The sequence below is a fragment of the Panthera pardus genome, unplaced genomic scaffold (assembly GCF_024362965.1).
Source record: "Panthera pardus isolate Hobbes unplaced genomic scaffold, ASM2436296v1 HiC_scaffold_6, whole genome shotgun sequence".
In the NCBI taxonomy this organism is placed as follows: Eukaryota; Metazoa; Chordata; class Mammalia; order Carnivora; family Felidae; genus Panthera; species Panthera pardus.
This window is the reverse complement of record NW_026526991.1, coordinates 76,935,624-76,962,235: the sequence shown is the minus strand read 5'-3', so window position 1 is coordinate 76,962,235 and position 26,612 is coordinate 76,935,624. Positions and strand designations below refer to the sequence as shown.

The 26,612-nt window shown below is 37.2% G+C and overlaps 2 protein-coding genes across 9 annotated transcripts in view; both read left to right on the top strand.

Moving 5' to 3' along the window:
- BICD1 (BICD cargo adaptor 1) overlaps positions 1 to 7,921 on the top strand; it is a 252,161-nt gene extending 244,240 nt beyond the window's left edge. For all 4 annotated transcript variants that reach the window (XM_019452404.2, XM_019452402.2, XM_019452400.2 and 1 more), the window contains one exon: positions 1,781 to 7,921. In XM_019452404.2, coding sequence (XP_019307949.2) covers positions 1,781 to 1,786 — 6 coding nt within the window. In that variant the 3' untranslated portion in view covers positions 1,787 to 7,921. The remainder of the gene's footprint in view (positions 1 to 1,780) is intronic.
- A 13,591-nt stretch (positions 7,922 to 21,512) lies between these two features.
- The window catches only part of FGD4 (FYVE, RhoGEF and PH domain containing 4), a 245,328-nt gene continuing 240,228 nt past the window's right edge, over positions 21,513 to 26,612 (top strand). For 2 of the 5 annotated variants that reach the window (XM_019452406.2, XM_019452407.2), the window contains exon 1: positions 21,571 to 22,097. In XM_019452406.2, coding sequence (XP_019307951.2) covers positions 21,932 to 22,097 — 166 coding nt within the window. In that variant the 5' untranslated portion in view covers positions 21,571 to 21,931. Of the gene's footprint in view, positions 22,098 to 26,612 lie in introns of all 5 variants that reach the window. The other 3 variants (XM_019452414.2, XM_053895522.1, XM_019452405.2) reach the window with 3 other exon arrangements.

Here is a 26,612-nt window from a genome sequence, read left to right as displayed (position 1 = left end):
AATATGTTTCGTTCCCCCCAGAAGAAACTTGTTCTTAATCATGCAGATTTAAGAGAAAGAAGCCCTGTTAGGTCCATGGGAGAGTCTGTCTGCGGAGTCTGTGTTCCTCTGCCATCTGACTCTGTGTGGAGGATGGAGGAAGACTTTTGCCATGTGATATTTTTTAGTGCTTGTGTTGAAGCTCCAGCTCTCCCAGGCTCACCTACCATATTTTAAAAATAGCTGGGAAAAATCATTGTTATCGCTTGTTGCTCTTACCAATACAGAAGAGCACCTCTCCTCTGAAATTAAATTCATAGCAGTTCAAAGAGTTTGGGAGGTAAAGATGACCTCAAGCAGATCGGTATTTTACATAATTATAATTTTGTGTTAAAATTCAAGAGATATACTTGAAGGATAATCTCAGTACCAAAGGTAAAAAGTATTTTTTTTAACGTTTATTTATTTTTGAGCGAGAGAGAGAACACGAACAGGGGAGGGGCAGAGAGAGAGGGACACACAGTATCTGAAGCAGGCTCCAGGCTCCCACCTGTCAGCACAGAGCCGGACGCGGACCTCAGACTCACCGACCGTGAGGTCATGACCTGAGCCAAAGTCAGATACTTAACTGATTGAGCCACCCAGCTGCCCCAAGATAAAAAGTATTTTTAATGGCAATTTTTAATGAATTCAATGATAATATTAGCTTTAAAAACTATGATTAAATAAATAAGTAATAATACTCATAATCATGGTAAGCCATGAATAGTTTTCTCAAATATTACTCCTGACATAAATGAATTCTATGGTACTGAATTTTATAATATATGAGGGAAAAAGCAGAGTGTTAGAAAAATGCCCATCTTTTTCTATTAAAAAAAATCCCCATAGTGTGTGTTCCCCTCCATTAGTTACCTTTGAAAAGGTCTGAACTCCAATGTGTTTTATAGATTTACCGTAGAAAATTCAGTGATTTCACTTCCTTATCCTGCAAGACTATTCATCAAAACATTGATGAGCCTGAACATTTATGTGTTCTTTTAAACTGGAGGCTCTCGGAAGTGGTTGTTTGGAAGTCTGTATTATATGCTCATCGAATAGGAAATTTTAAAACTGTCCCGTCTGATTGACACCGCTAAGCTAAAGCAAGCAGTGGCAACCTTTAGAGCAAATTAGGCTTCCATAGACAAAGGACTTATCCTATGGAATCTGGATCTACCAGAGAACTGAAGAGTTCTCTAAAGCCTTGGTCCAGCATTGTCTGCATTCCCCTGGAACTTGTTAGAAATAAAGATTCTCAGGTCCCCCCTCAGAGCTATCAAATCAGAATCGGCATTTTACCAAGATCCCAGGTGATTGGTGTGCGCATTAAAGTTTAAAAAGAACTGATTTGAAGAAATCTTGCAAATAACCCAAAGACCTGAGGGAAACGAGACTGTGTGCAGAAATTAAAGAGCAACATTGGGGGAAGAGTTATATATGTCCTTTCCCTACCACATTTTTCTTTTTCTTTTTAATTTCTTTCTCTCTCTCTCTCTCTCTCTCTCTCTCTCTTTCTTTCTCTCTCTCTCTGTCTCTTTCTTTCTTTCTTTCTTTCTTTCTTTCTTTCTTTCTTTCTGTGTACTGTTTTGAAAAACTCCAGTCGTCTTAGCATGCTTTAGATTTAAACCGTTTATTGTGCAGAGTTTCTGTTTCTGTTTTAAAATTTTCTGTGAAGAGATTGTGTCTCTTTAACCCTTACAAGTGTGCCTGGCCCCCTGTACGTGTGTTTCTTGCTGACACGCTTGTTTCTCATTTTCAGTCCTGACATAGCTCTCCCTGACGAGCAGCCACATTCCAGCCCGCAGTGCGCCCCTCTCCACTGTCTCTCCAAGCCTCCTTACCCCTAGTCTCCATCTCCCACGGACGAATATCTGAGGTGAATGCTTTGTAACCACACACAGGATACTGCCCAAGATCCCACGGGTGTTTTCTTCTCGGGTGTGAGAGGTAGGATTGGATTCGTGTTCGTCGTTTTGGAAGATGAAAGAAAGTTAAGAAGAATAACACAAAGCACAGACTCCAGTGTAATGAAACATTTGATGGTTTCTCTAAGTCACAGACAAACCTCTACAATCAAATGGCTATGGTTAATTGAAAGCAAGAAATAAAAGGAAACAGGAACCGTGTATCTCAGATGGCTGGCTTTACCTCGATAGCATAAGAAAGACCTAAGACAATGTAAAATACATAGATTGTAAAATCATCTTTCCTTGTACTTCTAATTCAGCTATAGAAGTCGATTCCCATATTTTTTGTCATCAATATTTATTTTATACTTTATTTGCCACATGACTTATGTCTATAAAAATCATTTCTGTGAGAGGTGAACTTAATTCATTTATTTTTAAATACACATAATTTGCTCAATTAAGTATGAGTTTTAATTTAGTTTGAAATCTGGAATTGACCAGACCATGGTCATATTTCTTGCACAAAATAATAAATGAGGTGCATCGGAATGTTAACAATAACTGTATTTTGCTGCTACACTGATATTGTTTATGTGCTTATTTACATTGACTGCTGGTGGTGTTTTTTTTTTTTTTTAACTAGAATTCTTTACTTGATTTTATTAAGTAAATCTAAGAAAGACTATGTTATGATTCACTGACTTACTCAACTTTTGACAGCATCTTTAATTTTTTAAAACTGCAGACAAGTAGATCACTGGTGCTGCTCTCTTGTGTGTGTGTATGTGTGTGTGATAATGTTAAGGAAGCTAAATAACGTTAAGGGGGAAAAAAGCGTGTTCATTTAAAGACCAGATTTTTTTTTTTTACTTTCCCAAATTCAGGGTCCTTAATCATGAGTCTTTCCTGCAAAAAAGGTATCAAACTGGGAAAAAATATACTACACAGATGTAAGTTAGCCTTTGATTAATTAATTTACCCAGAAAGTGTTCAAATTTTGATTAAAAGTGTATGTTTTGTTGTTGTTAGGTTTTTTTCATAATGAATCGTCCTTGCCAAAAAACAATAAATAAACCTTAGCTCATTGTCTACTTTTGACAAACACTCAGGTGCCTACAATCATTATATTATATTGAGATAATACATGTTCCTAGTTCATTTACAGATTCTGCTGGGTAACTTTTATGACTTGATTTAAGGCAGTGGATTTTCATAGCAAAATTTCTTTTGCACATAATCTGACGAACAAGGAAAACAGCTAATTGAGCTGAAAGGTCTAACACTCTTGGGCTCCTTAAGTACCAAGTGCTGCCCACACAATCGCTCCTAGCCCTGATTCCTTGTCTAGTCAGGTAGCCTTAACTTATTTAAAACCATAACGGTTTGACCTTTTCATGTAACTGTATCTGTAACTTCTCTTCAAAACAGAAACAATCCTCACTGTTAACACAAAAGATAGTTCACAATGCAGGGCTCTAGCAGTGGGGATCTAGTTGTGGAGATCTCAGCTTCATGGGTGGGGGTAGGGAGCACACTCGTGGACGGTCTATCAAAGATGGCAGCCAGTCGGTAAATCATAAAGCACAGTGCAGGAGCTCTCATCAGTTGTACGTACACCTATTAAGTAGTGGTCACTATTACCAAAGCAACCAAGAGGTTTTGAGTTCCTTATGTGAGTGCTATTTTCAACAGTGTCATTTATTATGCAGCTTGGAGTAACTGGAAATCTTCACCAAAGTAAAGATTCAGGTTAAAGTAACAGAAACAAGAAACAAAACAGACCTTCATAAAGTCCTGATCGTGGCAGCCGAATGTTCTGCTCATTCCTACCTGCATTGCCTTGCTGTTCTTAATCATTTCCTTCATTTTGTTAATGTTTTATCTGCTTGGTACCAGTATTAGTGAGACGGTGTGGATTTCGTTGGAGTTCAATTCAAAGAAACTATCCCATACCCCCTCCTACTTTTTCTTTCTCTGTTTCTTCTTGTTATTTCTCTTTCAAGCATTATGTTTTCAGACCTGAGAAGTGGCATGGCTGCTAAGTTGACTTTTAATAAAAACTGTTTGTGCCTGAGGGAAAATACGCCTTTTTAAAAAGTACCTCAGAACATCTTCCTCTATTGCCTCATCAACTTTGTTGGTGGTACAGGGATTCAGCACAAGTATTGTCTGTGTGGAATACAGGGCAGTACTGCCTATTGACAGTGCAGTATTGCTTTCGTGCCCCTTTACTCTGTAGTTATGACCTGGTGAAAAGCCAAGGTATAGACAACACATTTATTTCTTTCAATACAAGTTTATCATTAAATCTATTATATGCTGGTTTTATTTCACTTCTTTATCCTAATAGAGTGGGAAATGCTTGTTTTGAAGTATCAATTCTATAAAGTTGTTAATTTTAGCAAACTTTGCCAAGAAGATATAGAAACGTGGAAATAAATTTCTAATTTTCAGCACAAAATTAGATAATAGTCCCTAACCGGTAAGAGAGAATTCCATGTATTTACACTGTGGCATCATTTAGTATAGTTTAAACCGAGCCATATCTATATTTATTTATAGGCATTTAAAAAATAAATATGTGTAGCATTGATAAAAATCAGTACCTTTAAAAAAAATCAGAATTCAAAAAGAAATTGAAAAATTGGAGAATCAGTGAAAATCAGAAAGAACAAACCTCAGTGAGACTGACTGAAGACAGACTTGGCGAATGAAAACCAACTACAGAAATACTATAATATTGGTTAATCATTGGAAACACAGTGGGCAAAGACGAAAGGTAACCGGCAAGAGCGGTTAGCAAAGGAACTAGTAGTTTTTTACAAGTAAGCACAATTACTATACTAAAAAGAAGTCATTATGCAGAGATGCTTTCCTACTGAGGCTTTTTCTTAGCCAAAAAATAAAATTAAGTTTAAAGGAGCAATAAATTGCCTTTGGCCTGAGTGCACAGGAGTATACAGGACCCTTGGATTTATCTTTCCAGTCAACTTGTATTTCATCAGATCCCTCTCATACATACAATTCTGCTTCAATAAGAGGAATCTGAAGAACTTTGAGAAAACGAAAAGTTATTAAATAATTAAGAAAAGACGTATTTAGAAAGATGATACTTTTATTTAGCTTAAGGAAAAGGAGGTACAATAGTGATCCTCAAGCCAAGAAAATGTAACAAACGAGAAGTACCGGTTATAGATATCATTATTAAGACTGGAATAAGAAAAACTAAGTCTTTAGTGTGAAGGATTTATATTACCTCTATGAAAGAGATTTTTAACGGTGGAAAAGAAATCAGTGGAACTGATAATCATAAAGAATTTTTGTTTTTCAAAAATTAAATACTATTGGTTTTCTAGTAAGGATTGATAGGTGGCAAGGTATTTTATGATAATGTATTATAATTCTGGGATTCCATAATCCTATGCTTCTTTTGAAATTGAAAATACTCTGAAGTAATGCTGGTTAATCATGAAATATTTTATCCCTTGAAAATAGGATAACAATCTTAATTTTTCCAAGATCTCTGGTAAAAAACAAGACCATTGGTATTACTTTTTCTCCCAGCTATATTTCATAATATCTTTAAAGTTGCCCAGAATGTAGTAATTTTAGTATAAAAAGCCTCAATTGTCAGAGTCTAAAAAACAAATGTCCTCAGGAATACTTCAGAAATAGAAAGTATGCAATCCCTTGGGGGCCCGATGCCTCTCAAATTTTATCTTTTCTTAAAAGGATCTTCAGTCTCAGTATTTCCTCTTTCTAATGCTTTGGACAATATTCCTGTACAGATAGTCCTTCTGTTTCCAACAACCATGAAACATTGGTCATATAAACCAACCGGGAATGTGGACGGTATTAAATAAAATCCTCTACAATTCTCAAGCGGAAATTACAAAATATGAAAAAGAAGAAATGGAATATATTTTCTACTAGGATAAGAATGACAAATTTTAATGTGTAATTATTGTAATCAATCAGCCAAAAGACATAATCTGTTTTTCAGAAAGACATATCAAGGGAAAGTAATCGATTTCCAGTAAGGAACTGTGTTGATCCAGCCCAAGGATGCCAAAGGCATTGATATTGTAGATCTAAAGGAGGACTTAGATTCAAAAGGAACTCTTAGGATAAAGTTCACAATTAAAAAAAAAATTGTCCTCCAGACTTTTTGTTTGTTTTTAAGCCAGAATGATTTAAAATAATCCTTGTATTTAAGATTGCAAAAAATTTAGAAGAATATGTTTTCAAATAAAGGGAACATAATTCTTGACAAAGCTGTTGAACTGGAGTTGTGATAAATGGCATGATCAGTGCTGCTATTGACAAGGAATTTTTACCTTGAAATCAATTTCTATGGACATAGACCAATCTAGCTCCCGAGTGACCTTTTCCACTGTCTGTAATTATGTCCCCAGATGAGTTGCATCTGTAAGTAAATTCATCTTTACTTAAACGCCAAGTTAACTGCCATAGTCCCTGATGTGTTGCATTTGTAGCCTGATCCAATTACATTGACATCAGAAGGATTTTGTCTAGACATCTCTTTCATCCTTCTTACTCAAAGTATAACCGCAAAAGATATTTAGTATTAAGGTGTGTTCCCCAATCGATTTTTCCAGAAATAATGTTCTACTTACGAAGAAGAGGAGTAATTAACTGCCTTTACTTTAAGGGTGTGAGTACATAAAAGTATGCGTGTAAAATGGTTGCATGAGATATTTCACATCATGTAAGCTTTCCCATATTCATAATATGAACACTATAGAAGTCTTATTTCTCTTGTGATCTTCTCTCCATTAGGAATGTAAGGAGATTATTACCTATATCTGGTCTCCTTTCCATATTGAAATGCATGGCTCTAATCCTCAGTGTATTTTTATCCCTTTCCTCTGGAGTTATTTAAAATTTGTCCTATTTAAACTGACGCCTGAATAAACTACCGAGCCAGATTATTTCTGTGATTGGAGTTTAAGTGCTATAGAACATTGGTCAAGAACACATCTTTATTTTAACTTTTCTTTCTTTCAGAATTATTCTCTGATCGTTATGGTTCTCTAATAAAAACACTGAGAAGTAAATCGAATGTTTTTAGTATAGCTGTATGCTTTTCTTTCTAAAAAGTCATTTAAAAACAAAGATCAGAGAACTATAAAGAGAAATGTCATCATTTTGTTGACAAATCATTATTCAATAATAACAAATATCCAGAATGAATCATTTTGTTGTTTAGGTTTATAGATTTGATTATGTACCAAATCTTAGAGGAAATAAATGATTTTACCATTATTGCCACAAAATTTTTAAGCTCAATGGTTTGACTGTTAGAGTCAATTAAACAATTCTTTGAAAATCTTTTATGATATTTTTATAATCTACTCAGTGTTTTTATTTGCATGATTATGCATATATGATGAACCATATATGATTCTGAATTGTATTTCTTTCCAGTATTAACATTTGTGTAATGTGTGGCCCCCCTGATTTGTACACTATATAATTGTTGTTGTAAAGATTCTGCTGTTCCTACATTTAATTGCAATTTTGTTATTATACCTTTTGGGATTAAATGATGTGAAGTGTTTCCACCTAATGATAATACCATATGAAAACATGACTAAAAGACTGATCTAAGAAACTCTTTTGTTGCTAATTATTTTTTAAAATCCAAATTTCAAAGGACACTTGTTCTCCAAGACATATACATTTATTTTAAATTCAGAAAAATTCTTATGAATTTATTATTGCTTGTTCTTTAAAATTTTTTTATTATAGACAATCCTCAGTGAATGTTTCGTGGGAGAATCCATATATGATATGTTCTTGTATTTGTGTAATCTGATCATGCACTCAATGGTTGGAAAAGGAACTCCAATGCTAAGAAAATAACCAAAAGCCAATATATCGATTCTTATATCTTGGTTTATGTTACCAACTGAATATGGTGTAATGCATAACTCTTTCCAGTAAATAAACTGGTTATCTTTTGTTCATCTATGCTACCTTTTTATCAGTTTGAGCGATTTTTCTGTATGTCATTTTGATTTGTACTTACCAAAAAAGAAGAAAGTATAGGAGTTTCTATGTGATTTATATATTTATTCAAAGAGCACTTATTTGAACTGAAAACTAAATGCTTCCCTCTGACATTTCTACACATTCCTATTAAGTAATGTGTATCAAATTTGCCCATTTTCTCCATTTATCATCTCTCGTACCTGTAATCTTTTCTAAAAGGGTATTTTGGCAGGAGGATACACTTAGCTGAATTAGATTAGGATTGTACCAACATGAAGAAACTGTTCAAAAAAAAAAAAAAAAGGAAACATTACTTTAATGAAAGAAGAATGAAGAAGTTTGTATGCTTTATTTTGGAATACAATCCTTCTTTGTTCTCTTTCATGTGAAGGAACAGCAGAGTCCCAAAACTTGGAGGAAGGTTAGTTTACTAGCTCCTTCTTCAACTATGTGTTGTAGCAAATCAGCTGCTTTGGGAGTTATCTGCTTTGACGTGATTTTATTTCAGGAAGTGGGAGAGAGGGAGAACCAGGCAGAATATGGACTTACGTGAGGCTTTGATGAGTTGAAACCTCTAATGCAATCCTCACCATAACTGATCAGATTAATGGGCGCTGCAACAATCCTAGCTGAAGGTGCCTGCTTACTTGTTGTATGAACACAACACTAGATATAATAGTGTAAACTTTCCCCCAGTCTCTCCTTTTCCTCTTCTGAAAGCTATTGCTTTTCCTGGAGGTTGGATCTAGAGGTCTATTTGATCCATGATCTTCTCTTAAACAATGAAGCTAATGGTTGCATTCAAAAGCTAAAAACTGGATCAGCCTCCAGGAGCACCAAGTAAGTTTCTTCTTATCCCTGCATTTTGCAGGTGACTTGAACAGCAGTGCATCCCCACTGGGCGTAAGAAAGAATCCAGAATTGATGGGCACTTGTGGGAGGGATTTTCTTAACTTGGGGTTGTACACACATTGACTAGTAAGTACATTGTGGGAACTCAATAAACTCGATTGGTAACTTCCTGAGAAGTGGGTTCATTGGCTCCTTACCATCGAACCTTTCTTTTAACACATCTGGAATTGAGTTTATAGAACCTAAAGTCACCTATTGTAATATCAGCAGGCACAAAATACCAACCAATTGAGGGAAGTGGCCTTTAATTTAGTGAATGGTTATTCTCACCATTTTCTTAGTCTAGGTGTCTATATTTGAAGGAACCTTCATGTGTACAATGAAATCATCTGACAGAGTTCCTTCTTAAACATTTCATGAATCAACTATCATTGAAATACCTTAAGCAGAAAGGATAATTCAGCTACAATATTAGCTGTCAAGGAAGATAAATCTCACTGGAAAAAATATTGCCAGTATCAAAAGTAAACATAATTCATAATGTAATTTAAATGTAGAAAACAATATAAAGATAGATAAGTCATAACTATAGTAACATCCTGTTAAAGAGTAAAGAAAAGTTACAGTTGTTTACGTAACTTGTGAGATCTGGTGCAGAATGAAAATGTGGACTTCCTTGTTCAAAAATTATTCAGAATTTCAAGATCTTGACAGCAGAGCATGAAAGCAGGCTGGGAATCCTCAGCATAGGGCCCTGTAACATACATTCTGACATACCTACTAAGTCGTATAGAGATGGTAAAAATCATTAAAATAAATCTTATATCAGCAGTAGACGTTTTAATTACTGTGTATTTAAGTAAAACCAATTTAAAAACCCTGCTGGTAGCTTCATAAGTTGACTTCCCTTGAAGTTATGAATGATTAATAATGTCAGTCAAATATCACAGGAAGATTTGCCTCATTTAGAAGAGCTAATAGCCCAAGATTAGTAAGTGATTTATCTCAATTTCTAAATAAATCAAAGAGGAAAGAAATTATTTACTTCTTTGAGATCCATTGATATTGAAAATAAAAGGGCTCATGTTTTACTTTTACCCTATATGAAAGAAAGGGAGAAATTTTGAATATATATTAGTTTTTTCCCCCTTGTTACTTTTGATAAAGTAACAGTGGAGACCTATAGAAATGGCTATCTGTAAAAGAGCAAGGGGTATGGTGGAAGTGAACCAAGGGAGCCAGATCCCTCAGTAGGAGGTGAATGCTTTTTTACATTGTTTTCCTATTTCAACCATGGAAATATAGTATCTATTCAAAAATGGAAAAATAAATATTGGCTGTCAAATATTTTACAATAAAGTCAGAAATAAAAAATTAGCATGAATTCTGGAGCAATAATTGTTTTAAAGCAGACTATGTCATCAGAAGTATTTTGAAAAACATGAAATTTGTTCAGATTTAAGCCCTGGTATTTACAATCTCTGCGCATTGGGAAGGTATTTAATCTCTTCTTGCCTTAACTATCTCATTTTATAAGTGAGGATACCAATGCCCACCTGCAAGGTTATTATAAAAATTAAATGCAAGGGCGTACGTGACTTCTCTCAAACAGTATTTAGCCTTTCACAGCTAATAATATTTCCAATACCATAATGCTTAGACTACTGGATTTCATCTTATCTGGATGAAATTCATCATTCACTTGTACATGCATTACTTCAGGAAAGATTTATTGAGAACCTGTTTTGTGCCAGATATTCCTCTAGGGGCTTAAGATATATCAGAAAACAAAACAAAGAAGGTTCATGTCTTTCTGAAATTTGTATTGTATATGTTGCATTAATGAGGGAGATATACAAAAAACAGTAAACAGAATAAAAGTGTAAATATCAAAGTATGTTAGAGAAATTGTTATGGAAAAAGAAAAAAAGTAGAACCAGGAAAAGAGATTGTGCTGGGTTGGGGTGGGGTGAAAGTGAAACAGATCACAATATTAAATGGGGTGGACAGGTGGGGCCTTATTAAAAGAAGATAAATATAATCCTGTTCACATCACGATTGCTTCAGTTTTTAAAATTATTAAATTACATCTGTTGTTTGGATTTTTGTATGTTATTATCCATCTAAAAACATCAACCACAATGAACATTAAGCAATAGCATTTTCAAAATCTGCCTTTTAAAATATTCTAATAATTTGGAATGAGCATTAAAAAATCTGCATATATTTCATTTCATGACAATATTGGCTTAAAATCCCAATATTTATTTTACAAATATTTATTTATTTATTTTTATTTATTTATTATTTTTATTTTTATTTATTATTTATTTTTTTATTTATTATTTTTATTTATTTATTTATTTATTTTTATCCCAATATTTATTTTACAAAAGGGCTTTCATGCCCTTTTGAAACTTTAAGACATACCCATTTATGCTTCCCCAATAAAAATTTGAGGCAGATAATTTTACTCAATAGGCTGACTGATAATTGTCAATTCTAATGTCAATTGACCCTACACATAATCCTTAAGATAACTCATGTTTTTCAATATATAGTCAGAGACTAAACGGTTCTTTCCTTTATGTATTAATTCCAACTCTCTCCTTGAATGACCCTTTCATCCAAAATAAAATTAAGGGTTCTTTTAAAAATATATTTGTAGGGGTGCCTGGGTGGCTCAGTAGGTTAAGCGTCTGACATCAGCTCAGGCCATGATCTCACAGTGCATGGGTTTGAGCCCCTCATAGGGCTGTGCACTGACAATGCAGAGCCTGCTTGGGATTCTCTCTCTCACCCTCTCTCTCTGCTCTTCCCCTACTTGTGCTTTCTCTCTCTCAAAATAAATAATTTAATAAATAAGAACTTAAAAAAATAAAAATATATTTGCACACCCTCCCCTAAAAAATACATTTATGCAAACTTTCTTCCTAATACAAAGGTAAGAAAGATATTGTCATGGAGTGCCTGGCTGACTCAGTTGGTAGAGCATGTGACTCTTTATCTTGGGGTTGTCAGTTCAAGCCCCACATTGGGTATGGAGATAAAATTAAATCTTAAAAAAAAAAAAAGAAAGATATTGTCACATTGCTAAACTTCGCATTGGCTTGCTGCTGAGAATTACCTTTTTTCTTAGATTTGCATAGATTCAGACTTCAAGCCTGCCTATTTCATTAGAATTGGCAGAAAATCATATATATTTTGAAGCCAGCTTTCTCTGTATTCTCATGAATAGTTGCCCTAATTCTGGGTTATTTTATTAGAAAATAAGGCCCATGTTACTAAATATACTTATGAAATATGGAAAGAGCCTCATCAAATTACAAACGTAGGTAAGTATGCATACTTAATAAATACCAAACAAAGATGAAAATAAAATCCAACTTATGAAAATATCATCTATTAAAAGTCTAATTATCTCCTGTGAAGAGTTCTTTAATGTCACTCCTTTCCAGCAGCTGCATCAACAAAGCTGACTTGAATTCAAGTATAATTATGATAATGTCACTTTAATTACACACACACACACACACACACACACACGAAACCAGTCAAATGTTGTTCTTTAAAAGTGTGTTTTATCTGGTAAATAGCTGCCTTTGGACTGGAACGTGACAGCCTACAGTTATTGGTAATGTCATTTAATTTCCACATCTAACGATTGATGGGAAAAACAAGATTTTTCAAAAGTACTCTTTAGAAACACATTATTATTGGAATATTCCAAAGACCACATTGGAATATATTATGCACATTACTATATAGTTTCTATATATTTTTTAATGTATATACATTATATTTAAAGGATATTTTCTTGCTCAATATACTTCATTAGAACTTTGAAAGTGAAGTCAGACCGGGGAAATGGAGTAACTTCATGTTGTTGGAATAAAAATTAAATGAATTCTAATGAATTCAATGTGTAGGCATCACCTGCTCCTGTCTTATGTTCTCTCTATAATAACACTGCACATGACCATCAAAATTGCAGTTTCCACTTATCAACTGTTTAGTTGCTACTAAAAATTCTTTTTGAACATTTATTGACCACATATTACATGTATCAGTGGAATCTTAAAACTTCCTTTAAGACCAACCAGTTGGACAAAATTATACCACCTGGAAATTATACCAAATGGAAAGCTGGAACATGTGCTGAAGTAATGGCAATCTCCTGGTGCTTGCAATCCTGTACTGAACAATATGGATGCTTCTAGAGCAGTCCTGTTATTTAGGATATATGAAAACAGCATAACACAGTTAAAACATTCACCAGAATACATCTGATAAAGTCTGAAAACAAGCACAGAAAGCCTGGCTGTCTATTTTCAGATGGAAACATTGTGCCTAAGGTATTGAACAAATTATGCAAGAACTGATCATGTTCTTAAATATACTCTAGATCAGCAAAGACACAGGGTGATAATTGTCAGGGTAAGTGACGATCACACTAGTGAGGCTGAGGAGGCAGTGTCAGCTTTTAAGTTCAAGATCCTATTCTCACCCGAGACTTGCTGAGCTTCTCTTTGTCCTTGGATGGGAGTTACTTTCAACCAGGAAATTTGGGAGAGAGCTGATCAGTTCAGGATAAAAGCGTTTAGTTCAGCTGGAATAAATCAGATTATTTTCCTTCAAATCGGTCCAGGTGAGGTTCTGCCAACCCCATTCATGTATTTCCCAGATGTTTGTTCCTGTTTTCCTAGTGATAGAAGCAATAGAAGCATGTTTATTCTAGCAAATTTGCAAGATGTGGAAAAGTAGAAAGAGGACAATAAAATTCACCCATAGTCATCTCTCAATAAAAACTGCTGATAATATTTTGGTGTCTTTCCTTGAATGATATTGCATATACAATTTTGAATCCTGCTTTTTTCTCTTAACATTTTATAGGGAATTTCTTTCTAGGTTATTAAAACTTTTGAACTGTATCATTTTTAAGGCTGGTATAATAATATTCTATGGAATGAATAAAGTATACTTTTTAAAACACTCTCCTATTTTTGGACATTTAGGTTGCTTTCAGACTTTTACTATTGTAAATAATTATTAAATTTTTAATAAAATTTTAATTATTAAATTAAAATTTATTAAATTTTAATAAATTATTAAAATCTTTATACAGATATTGTTATCTAAATTTCTGACTCTCTTCATGGGATCCATTCCTTCAGGAGGAATTACTGTTAATAATGGTCATATATATTTTTCCTTTAATGCATTTTTCTTCAGTAAATTTCACTGAGTATTTTACTATACAGAAGTCACTGTGCAAGATGCTACGGGGATACAAATATGAATTAAACAGACTTCACCATCATAGACCTTACAATCTAGAAAGGAAAATCATACAAAAGTATACATAATTATAATCAATGTTTGAAAGTGATACATTCCATGAACAAAGGTTTTGATTTGCCCTTTGGAGACTCAAAAATTAGGAGTCTGTTTTCTCATGACAAATTGAAATCTTTTTGCACGAAAACATTATTCCCTGCTTTAAAAAGTATTTCTTTTTTTTTTTTTTTAATGTTTATTTTTGAGAGAGAGAGAGAGACAGAGAGAGAGAGAGAGACAGAGCACGAGCAGGGGAGGGGCAGAGAAAGGAAGGCACAGAAGCCAAAGCAGGCTCCAGGCTCCAAGGTGTCAGCACAGAGCCCACAGCAGTGCTTAACTCAGGAACCGGGAGATCATGACCTGTGAGATCCTGACCCAGAGCGGAAGCCGGAAGCTCAACCGACTGAGCCACTCAGGCGCCCCTAAACAGTATTTCTGATTGCCAGTGTTCTCATTAAAATGTTGTGTCTACTTTGAAAACGACTCCGTTGGATGTATTGCATAAATAATATCACCGAGTTCAGGTTTGTAGTTTGTCTCTTTTTCATGAGAAATTTCATGGCATTTTGAATATGGTTATTTTGTATTCTAATGATGTAGGCAAACGCCTACAGATGTGAGTTGTATAATAAAAGCAATGGTATCATTGGATAAATTATACATTATACAATTATACAATTAGCACTACTATCTTATAGCTACAATATATCAGATTTGTTGACATTGTTACGGTATGTACGGTATGTACGAAGGCATAATATAGCAGAGCTTAAATGACAGGTTTTGATACTAGTTTAATGATTTTTCAAAATCAAATGAACATTCTACGTAGGTTTCTTATTTTCATTATATCAGGGGTCAGAAAACTCTGTAAAGGGTCAGAGGGCAAATATTTTCAGACTTGTTCTCCATCTCGTCTGTGTCACAACTACTTAACTCTGCCGTTGTAGTATGAAAGCAATCATAAACTGCTGACTGGGTTCAATAAAAATTTATGAACATAGAAATTTGTATTTTACATAGATTTTATGTGTGATAAAATATTATTATTTTGATTTTCCCCATTGTTTCAAAAATTAAAAGCCATTGTTAGTTCATGGGCCATACAAAAATAATGGGTGGGTGGGCTGCATTTGGTCCACAGGTCATAGTTTGCTGACCTGTTACCTAGATTATCATATTCAAAAGTGACATATATATACATATATATATATACCCTAAAATAAAACCTTTCTAATCAGCAGTAATAAAAGATTAAATAAAAGGCTTTATAATTTCACCACTTTAAGTACTTTTCTTAAAATTCAGATAAATTATTTTCCTTGTATTAGTATGCTTTTGGCTACAGGTAACAAGAAAGGGTGACTAATGGTGGCTTCATTCTAAAGACAACCTATCACTTACAAAGGATTCAAGATGTAGGAAGTTTCAAGTTGCTTGCATAGCATATTGAACTCAGCAATTCCCTGGGCTCTTTTCAACATTCTGTTCTAGCACCCTCAGTAGATCCAGCAACCTTTCCCCTCCTGGTCACAAGATGGCTACAGCAACTCAGGGCTTACATCTGCATCCTTATAAAACCACTTTTATAAGCAGGAGGAGCATGGAGGACATGGGTAGGGAATGGGTTCTTTTCCATAGGTTATTCTGTTATCGAGGAGGAAAGTTCTTCCCAGAAGCCCACAGCAGAGTTTCCCTTAACACCCACTGTGCGGAACCAGCCATATGCTCTCCCCTTAAATCAACGAGCAAAGAAAACAGGATTACCCTGATCATCTGACCCCATCCAGCTTTTCCTTTGAAAGAACACAATTTATCTGCTATATTGCTGCCAACATTTAAATGACATTGGGTTTTGTTAACAAAGAAAAGTAGGCATGGCAGTTGAGTACACAACCAAGAGTGTTGCCGTATTCTTTCAGTTTTTAATAATTTATGAGGCAATATATTTAAGGTGTATAGAACCAAGTTAACAGGAAAAACCACACTTCATTAAATGAGATATGGGGTTTTTATAACATTGTGATAAATTTTCTAATTTCTTTATATATTCTGCCACTAATTCACTTCTGATCATTCCTGGAATATTTTAGCTCAAAGAATAAGCTTCTTCCAGTAATAAGTACATAAAATATATACATACATACATACATAAAATATTTGAGAAAGGAAATTGATTTAAATCATGCACATATAAGAAGCTTTAGAAAAAGTCTATCAGAATGTTATTTGGATTTATAACAGTACACAAAAATGTGTATGTTTACAAATGTATGTATATCATATTTCATCCATCCATTTTTTTTCTTTTTAACATTTCTGAAATTGCATCGCATCTTACAATCAATGGTATCATATAATTTAAGGCTAGATAGCTCCTGATAAAATATATCATTGTGGACGTGTAAACTTGGTTTTTGAGGGTTTTTTTAATTGTAGTAAAAATACATAACATGAAATTTACCATCTTAGCCATTTTAAGTGTATAGTACAGTAGTATTAATTATATGCACAGACACTAGAACTGTCCTTTTGCAAAGCTAAAACTCTATACCCATTGAACAACAGCCCCAGCAACCATTGTTCTACCTTCTGTTTTTAAGAATTTGGCTACTTTGGGGGTGACTGTGTGGCTCAGTCGGTTAAGTGTGCAACTTTGGCTCAGGTCATGATCTCACAGTTTGTGAGTTCAAGCCCTGCATCGGGCTCTGTGCTGATAGCTCAGAGCCTGGAGCCTGCTTCAGATTCTGTGTCTCCCTCTCTGTCTCTGCCCCTCTCCTGCTCATGCTCTGTCTCTCTCTCAAAAACAGATAAACGTTAAAAAAAATTAACAAAGAAACTTGGCTTTTTTTTTTTTTAAGTTTACTTATTTACTTTGAGAGAGAGAGAGAGCAGGGGAGGGGCAGAGAGAGGGGGAGAGATTCCCAAGCAGTCTCTGCACTGTCAGCACAGAGCTGGACATGGGGCCAAACTTATGAACCGTGAGATCATGACCTGAGCCAAAACCAAGAGTCGGGATGCTTAACGAACTAAGCTACCCAAGTGCCCCCAAATTTAGCTGCTTTAAATACCTCATGATCATTGAGTTTGTGCATTGTAGGTTTGTGTGTGGTGGGTTTAAAAGCATTTAAAATATCTCCAAAGAAATTTCACATAAAATGGAATCAACAAAATCTTAGAGTGTATACACACAAAGGTACAGAAACAGAACAATGGCTGCAAACGTGATTATTAGTAACATTAGTGATGGCTGTAAATGTGATACTAGCAAATATTTGTTGGAGGAATGACTGTATTTCCATGTTTCCTTAGAAAAAGATAAGAGTTCGTTGTATGAGATTAACAAGTTACCTATAAGTAGATACGGCTGTTTTATTTCTCCAGGTAAGATAAACAATTTTCTATCTCATAAAAAGCAATACAATTGGAAGTAGGAGAAATTGTAAAATTCTTCAGAATAGATAAAAGAAATTTCACAGCAAGATTCACCAAATGATCATTAAAACATTTGTCATGGATGGCTCTCTATGCCCTCCACTAGGCCTTGTCTTCACCTTGCCATTCCCCCTTAACATTGACTTCCTCTGGGAAACTTCTGATAGGCCAGCTTCAAGCTGGGTGCCCCTCTCCTAATATCACAGAACTATCAGGGACTGTATACTTTATAAGGTAACTGCTTTCTTTCCAGTTTCCAAGTGGTTTAAAAAGATATTGACTGGCCACTTCCTTTCAAAGAGCAATAGGGGTAAATTGAAGTTCAAGGCCAAACTTGTACCATGACAGTTTCAGAGGACTCTTTGAATTCGTGCAAATCTTCTAAGAGGTGTGTATATATGTTTCCTTGATGCAGTACTTGGTCAAAATATAGGTTGTAGAAGTTAAATTAACAAAGATTAATTAACATTAATAATATATATGAAATTATATATATGATTGCATAATTTCTAACATGCGATTTCATATATACAGAAAACTATTGAAATCTCAAGTAGTATCAACTCAATATATCATACTGTTTACTATTTGCTGTTAAAATAAATGTAGCATCTTCTTTAATTAGGTCTTCAGAAAATTATCTTCTGTATGTCATCCCCCTAATGCTACTACATAAACTCAGCATGATTCCTGCCTTTTAGTGACCTTTATTACTTTAATGACATTTCTATAAATTCCTACCCAGTGAAGGCATCAAAGTAAATGACTAATAAGTTTGTAACTCATTTACTGAGGATATAACACAATTTTTTATTAAAGTGAAGAGGTTTTATCTTTCTTTAGCGAGATAAAAATAAGAATGAATTTGCTGCAAAGCATTGATTTATCATAAATTCTAGTTTGGGAAATGATGTCCTATTAGTCATGGAAGCAGCTTATTGATTCATAATTTTTCTCCTGAATGTTCTTTTTAGGCTTTATCTCACTTATTAGGGACTAGATCAGTTGGAGACTGGTTAGGTTGTTAAAATTAAATTGCATGTTTGTTTAAAATATTTAAATCAGAATTAAAAGATATATCAATATACATAAAACTTTTGCTACAATGCGAAATATAATTATAGATAAAATTTAAGGAACATGAACTAGTCTATAGTCTTGCTATGCATTTTTCTAGTCTGACCTTACACGTTAATTCCTGGGAAAGAGGTGATTCTGGGCTGCCAGCTCCTCTCCAGGAGCTCCACCATGGTGTGGGGCTCCAGCTTCTCCTCCGGCCCTTCTGCATTCCAGCTGGCAATTAGAGGACTAGAGAGTCTCATGGTGAGGGTGCAGAAGCCAGGCCCGGAGGTGACACATACCACTCCTGTCCACAAAATTTTGAAGAATGTGGTTACATGGCTCTACCTAACTTCAAGGGAAGGTTTAAATCAGTCCCCTTGTGTGCCCAAGGAAAATGATACAGGAGTGGGTTAGCATTCCGCACTGTCTCAGCCACAGAGATGGGGTGTATAAGCACCTGTGAACTGTGCTTATCTCTGTGTGTCAGTATCCAGTGCAGTTCTCATTCAATATGTGCTAACTAGTGGCAAATCTCCTATTAGCTATATAGATCAAAAACACAGTACACAAAGACTATATGTATTAGATAATATTCAATATCTTGTTCTACTCTTACCTAAGATAACTTGAGATCAAATGACCCACTCATTCCATGTTGCAAATCATAGCCATCAAATGTGAAGTTCCTTAAAAATGGTTTTTATCAGAAAATAGTAAGCAGCAGTAACACTGATAGAGGTAATGTCAGTTGATATGTATGTTATAAAACATCCCATCTGAAAATACAGACATCCACTGATGTGAACTGATATTATATCATCAGGCAAATGTGAACAACTTTGAACCAAGAAAGAAATAGAAATATGTACACACTACTCAAAATATCCAAATAAGGGACCATAAAACTGCTGCCCCAAATACTTGTAGTAAGATACCTTTTTGCCCCAAACAGATGTGTTTACTGTAGTCCTTTTTTTTTTTTTTTAAGTTTATTTATTTTTGGAACAGAGAGAGACAGAGCATGAATGGGGGAGGGTCAGAGAGAGAAGGAGACACAGAATCTGAAACAGGCTCCAGGCTCTGAGCTGTCAGCACAGATCCCGACGCGGGGCTCGAACTCACGGACCGCGAGATCATGACCTGAGCCGAAGTCGGCCTCTCAACCGACTGGGCCACCCAGGCGCCCCCTGTAGTCCTCTTTCGACAGAGAAAGCATTTCTCTCTCTCTCTCTCTCTCTCTCTCTCTCTCTCTGTGTGTGTGTGTGTGTGTGTGTGTGTGTATGTTGGGGAGGGGAGTTCATCAGTAACCAGTTCTCTAGAAAAGAAGATTGCCAGCATGTTCTCACTTAAAAAAAAATAGGTTACTCTGAGCTAGGTTGCTAGTACAGAAGTATTGATTGCAATACTACCTTTTTATGGAAGCAAATACATTATGTTAAACTTTGTATTTCAATTATGGTTAACTTGTGTATATGGAGTAAAATCTATTTCAGTATTAATTTATATTTGAAACTACGATTTAAATTATTTCCAGTACCATATGGCATAGTATATAAACTTTTAAAATAAATAAATAAATGCTTATTTATTTTTGAGAAAGACAGAGCATGAGTGGGACAGGGGCAGAGAGAGAGAGGGAGACACAGAATCTGAAGCAGGCACCAGACTCTGAGGTGTCAGCACAGAGTCTGATGTGGGGCTCGAACTCACAAGCAGTGAGATCATGACCTGAGCCAAAGTCAGACGCTTAACCAACTGAGCTACCCAGGCACACCAGTTTATATAATTAGGTGCAATGTAGTGATATGGATAATAAATCCAAGGGGAGCAAAACCTCCTTTCAGCAAGGTATGAAAACTTAAAAATTAGGGGGTATTTTCTTCTCAGGGGGTATGTTTATTGAAGTAGCAGCCAAGGAGATTGAGACAGTTGAACTGCCCTCTTTAAAGTTTTCTTGAGAACTGGGTTATGAGCTACACTCCAGGGAGCTGGAGGAGATGTTAAGCGGGTGAAGGACCATTTGAATAAATGTGGAGTGGCTTCCAAGGTGGAAACCATGGTTGGGGAACTTCTTCAGCTTGAGTTGGGGTTCTTGGAATGCTGTTTTTTCCTCTCTGGATATGTCTGTGATTTTGGAACGCAGCCTTTTCATTATCAGAGAGAGTAGTGAATTTTTAAATGCACGTGAGCAAACCAATTTAACGTGTATTTTCTCCAATTTGCTATTTAGCTGATGTGAAACAAAACAACAAATTAAATGGACCCTGCAGTGTGTTACTAATAAAGTCCTAAAAGTGTTCAAGGTGATGGAGGGTCTGATGCTTTTCTGGAAACCTGTGGATTGTTAGTTCCACCTTTTCCTTTTCCTTCCACACATGCCTTCGTCTTCTCTGGTCTGATGCCTCTGGTAAGACAATTTGATTCGGTGAGATAAGGACAAGACATTGATGCAGAAACTCGAGTAGAGATTCTAGCAGTGCTATGTGACCCAGTGTAGGTTCCGCTTCGGTTTCCTGATCTGAGATACTTAAGTCACCGGGTAGCTCTACGAGCATAAATAAGATTATAATCAAGGGCTCGGGACAGCGGCCTGAGGCGCACGTGTGACCCCAGGCATGTGGGTGTGTAAGAGTGGCGAGCCCTTGGGCAGCGTTCAGAGTAGCTGTTAATTATCTTCTCTTTCTCCTCGAGACCAGTGCGCGGCCGGCAGGCGAACGCGGCTGACCCCTTGAGCACCCCAGGTGTGTGCCGCGCGATTCCTCTCGGCCAATGGGCTGGCCCGTAGCGCGCCGGGCGGGGCGGGGCGGGGCCGTCCCGAGGAAACCGGCTCAGGAACCGCGCCCAGGGCGCTCCAATCGGCACTGCGAGTTCTTGGCTGCTTCCCCGGGAGGAGGCGGCCGCGGCGGCGCTGACTGTCTGTACTCTGCGCTCCCGGCGGTCCGCCCCCGGGACCTGCGGGCGATTGGCTCCGGCGAGGAGGGTGGACACAGCACTGCTGGCCGCTGCAGTGGCCGCGTCAGGTGAGTGCGGGAGCCGCAGCGACCGAGGCGTTGCGGCTGCGGCAGGAGCCCGAGCCAAACTCTCCGCGCGGCCCTGCGCGGCCCGGGAAGGAAGGCGCGGCGGCGCACTCGCGAGGGGCGCCGAGCAGCCCGGAGTCGCCCCTCTCGAGTCGCGCCGAGTGTGACACGCAGGCGACCCCTCCCCCCGAGGTCCGGTCCCCCCGAAGGAGCGGGTCGAGCGCACACTTGCGGACGGACGAGGGCGAGGGAGAGCGCGGAGCTGCGAGCGAACCCGGCGCGATGAGCGGCGAGGGCGGCTACAACTTCAGGCGGGTGGCTATCCGGCGGAAGTCCAGCCCGTCCTACCTGCCGCCCGGGACCCCTCGGCCCTGGAGCAGGCCCTCGCCACACCTGGGACGGGCCGAGCCGGCCGCCTTCAGGAGCCAGGCGCCCGCAGACGGCGCAGGTGAGTGTCTCGAGGGGCAGGGTAGGGCGGGGGCGTGGCCGCCGGTGGAGGAGGCGCCGGGCGCCCTGCAGGTGTGCGGTCTGCTGGCTGCTAAGGGAGCCAGCTGGGGGCAGCTTCCCAGACGCCGGAGCCTGGCTTTCCACCTTGACCGGTTTCGTCCCTTCCCCCAAAGGACCTTGGGCAGGAACTCACAGAGGGCTGAGTATGCCCTGGAGGTCACTTATCAGGGAATTCCGGAAGTATAGATATAGCTTAAAAAAGAAAAAAAAAAAAAAAAAAAAAACAACTTAGGAAGTAATAAGGCCCATTTTCGAGACCCTGAAGTTTAAGTTTCTTAGCTAAATTCCTGCTACGGCAGACCTAGTGAAGGACTCCTACGATACATGGGGGAGGCTGATGTTCTTCTTAGTCCGGTAGCCCAGCTGTTGGGTAACCTCGGACCAGCTACCCTGAGCGCTCTGGTTTTGGCTGTTGAAAAATACGCTTGACCTCCACTCTAATTGTGAAAGTCTCTCTCATAAGGAAACATGTTCCTAACATCAAGAAATGGAACTCTTATTGCTCTTTTTGTATAGATAAATTCAGCTATCAGTAATGCAGGATTTTGAGTTCTGAATTCTCATTTAATCTTAGTGTTGGCAGGAATCCTAAAGACGATCTATTCAAGCCCACATATTTTCCTTCTCCCTTTAACGGCATTCCTTTGATCTGAGGGGAGCTTGAACCCATGTGGAAACTAGGGACTTTTTCCCTTGATCTGTAAAACGTTTTTTACCCGCCCCCCCTTTTTTGTGCTCCTATCCTACAATACCAGAAATGTCTTCTGTGTAGACCAGTTATCAGGCAAAACCGTCGTTTAAGCGGCAGAAATACAAATGCTCTTACTCACTTTCACACGTTTTGATTAGGCAAAGCTGTTATGAGGGTGTAAATGGGATAAGTATTGGAGTTTTAAAATTTCTCTGTCTAGTCCTTGTCCTGAAGCAGTAGTCATAGGCTAGAAACACATGATGGATGGTGAATTAGAAATTTACAGCTATAGTAGGTAAGGGTGGAAACAGTGATGTGAGAAAATAGGTAAACAAGTAACTGAATTATAGTTCTTTATGTCTCAATTTCCTCATCTGCAAAATGAGGACAGTGGTGAAATCATCTCTTCTAGATTTAGGTGTGATTCGATCTAAAATGAATGGAAGAGTGTGTGCCCCCCGAACCCCCCCCCCCTTTATGTACTTGAGAGGGAGAGAAAGCAGGAGGCAGGGAGGGGCAGAGAGAGAGGGAAAGAGAGAATCCCAAGCAGGCTCTGCCAGGAGTCACTCACAGGTCTCAAATCCACCAAAAGGAGATCATGACCTAAGCTGAAGTCGGGTGGTGGCTGACTTGAGCCACCCAGTCGCCCTGAGTGGTTTCCTTTTTTAATGAAAATATGTTTGCTTTGTTTTGAAGTTATTTATGAATTAATTTTTAAGTTGAGCTACCAAATTTCTTAGTCATCATTTGTTTTCAGTCTGAGGCTGATAGGATCCAAGTTCTTGACATCATCGTTTTACTTAAAATCGCATAACTTGAGGAGTAGGTGAGCAAAAGATGAAGAGACTTCCTTAGAAGTAGGAGTGAATGGAGTTGTGGCAGTCTATAAATCTTTCCTACAAAGCAGTTGCACTTATAGAAGAAATAGTCTTTTTCTTTTTCTTTTTAAAATGATAGGTAGGGTTTCCTGGCTGGGTCAGTTAGTGGAGCATGCAACTCTTGATCTCAGGGTTATCATTTTGAGTGCCATGTTGAGCGTAGAGATTACTTAAAAATAAAATCTTAAAAAAGCAATAATAAATGATATGTAGAATGTAGCAATAACTTTCGTAGGTCGGTTACATTGTTTTAAAACGGTTTATAAGAACTCAAAGTGTTTGTTGCTGTTATTTTCAGAGTTGCAAAGTGGAAAGTACTGTCTTCCTCGATAAGATTCTTTCTCTTTACCATAATATATATATTCTCAATATATTTGAGAATGATCCGATATTTAGACAAGTAGTCTTAACCTATTGAGCGACCACACCCTATGCAAAAGTGCTTCCTTTTTTGAATCAAATCTGCCTCCCTATTCAGTATCATCCAATGATCATTACATAAGTAGGATCCTCTCCAAATAAAAAAAATAAACCAGGTTTAATTTGCAAGAAGTGTCCATTTCTTTGCAGCACCTAGAAACGTATTTATATATGAAACCACAACATTTAGACCCATTGCATACACAGTGGATGTTACTCATAATTGAAAAATTACTTTCCCTTTTAAAGAAGGAACAAAAACTGCGAGGTTAAGAACTTAACAGAAAATTCGGTGTAGTGATACTGTGTTATATCTATGATTGTGAAACCGACTATTTTTAGAGTTTGCTGATTAGGTGCCAAAAAAATAAATGAAAGTAAAGTCTACCAACTGCATCTTCTGTATATACCTGGAATGTGCATTTCCTGATCTAGGTGAAGCAGAGAGTTAAGATGATTAAGATAGAGGGTTTGGGACTCATAGCACCCAAGTTTTAATTCTTCTTTTATTACTCGCTGTGTGAATTGGACCAAGTCCCTTAATTTCTCAGTTTGTACATTTGAAAAATGCAGAAAACAGTACTTTATAAGATTATATAAGTAAATGGCAGAAAACAAACATTCCAGATAGTATTGTAACAAGGAATTTTTTTTATCTGTGTCTGAAAGAGTCTGGCACTAGGACACAATAAATACTTGTTGAATGAATGGATACCCTCCCCCTGTAATATTTATAATAGCAACTATTTAGTGACTGCATTTTCTATACTAAGTACTATGCTATGTGATACACAAACACACACACGTATGAATTTATTTTATAACAATCTTAATAGGTAAGTAGCGGTAAGCCCATTTTACCACTGAAGAAATTGAAGCACAGAGAGCTTTACTCACTGGCTTGAAATCTTAGAATTGGTACTTGGTTTGCTAGGATTCAAATTCAAATGTGCCTGGAGTCAAAGGCAATGGTCCTATACACATAAAATTAAGCACATAATTCTACTATGGAAAAAACACATAATTAAAGGGATGTTTTACACACACAAAAATGTTCTTTTTTTTTTTTTTTTTCTGTTGTCCTAGGGAAACTGCTTTATTTTCTTATGATCTTAGCAATAAAAATACATTTAGAAGCATATCTGTTGTAATTTATTCATCATCCAGGTGCTTTGTGGTGAAGGACTTTTCACATTGTATGATGTGCTACCTTTCTGTAAGTGGAGTTTCTTTTTCCAGTTCTCGTCACAGCTGGAGTACTCAGATTTTCAACACTTACCTCCAATACCCCGAGCACTTTTGGAGGGCTCATTTCACCTTTGTTGTGGGAGGAGGGATGGAGATTTGGGTAAGAGTGATGAGCATTTACTGTTTATTGAATGCTGTCTCTGAACCAGGATTGCATGTGGTTTTGCTTCCATTTCTATAACAACGTGTAAGACAGGTTCTATTATCATTTTAGACAAGAAGAAAGCTCAAGTTTCAGAAGGTCGTAACTGTAACGCTCTACAACCAGCCTAATCTTCAGGGGAAGGATTTGAACGGAGTCTCTCTGGTCTCAGTGCTCATACACTTGTAACACTAGTTCTTGAAGGTTTCCCAGGGCTTTGAGAGGCAAAGTGCATGGTGACCAATATGTTACATATGTTAGCGCTAATATTCTTTGTGACGTTAATAATGTATTTTACACTTAAAACAATGATCTGAACAAATAATTTAAAGATTTATAATAAAATAGTGGTGTGCAGCAATATCGTTAATGTTTCTTGAAGCTGTTTAAAGAGGGACTTTGAAATAGGAAAGTCCTTCAGAGGGACAGGAAACAGGAAGTGTTTTTTAGTTTGGATTTCCTTCCAAGGGCAGTTAGGGTGGTCCTTTGTCTCTTAATGAACAGCCATGCCAACTTGTGAAGCTGAGGACCTTCAGAGACTTACTCCACATTTACTTATTTGCTTACATTTTTCTTCTGCTGACAGACACTTGGGTTCATGGATCCCACTGGTGACAGAAGAGGATGTGGGACTTTTGGGGAAGGGATTAGGGGTCTGCCCAAAGCCACTACCTCTGGGCTTCCAGGACCCTGTATGCATACCTGGTATAGTCCCAGTTGTACTGAAATTCTTTTCTACATGCATGTGCTGAAAAGTTGTTTGAAAAAGGAGTCAAACATGATGCATTTAATTTTGTGAGTGTAATGTGAGATTCACTAGATTTGGACAGGAGCCCAGAAACCTATACTTTTTAAATAGTACATGGAGGGATGCCTGGGTGGCTCAGTTGGTTAAGCATCCAGATTTGGCTCAGGTCATGATCTCATGATTCTGTTTGTGGGTTCAAGCCCTGTAGTGGGCTCTCTGCTGTCAGTAAGGATCCTCTGTCCCTCTCTCTCTCTGCCCTCCCCCACTAACACTCTTAAAAAAAAAAAAAAAAAGTACATCAGAACAGGGCGCCTGGGTGGCTTAGTCGG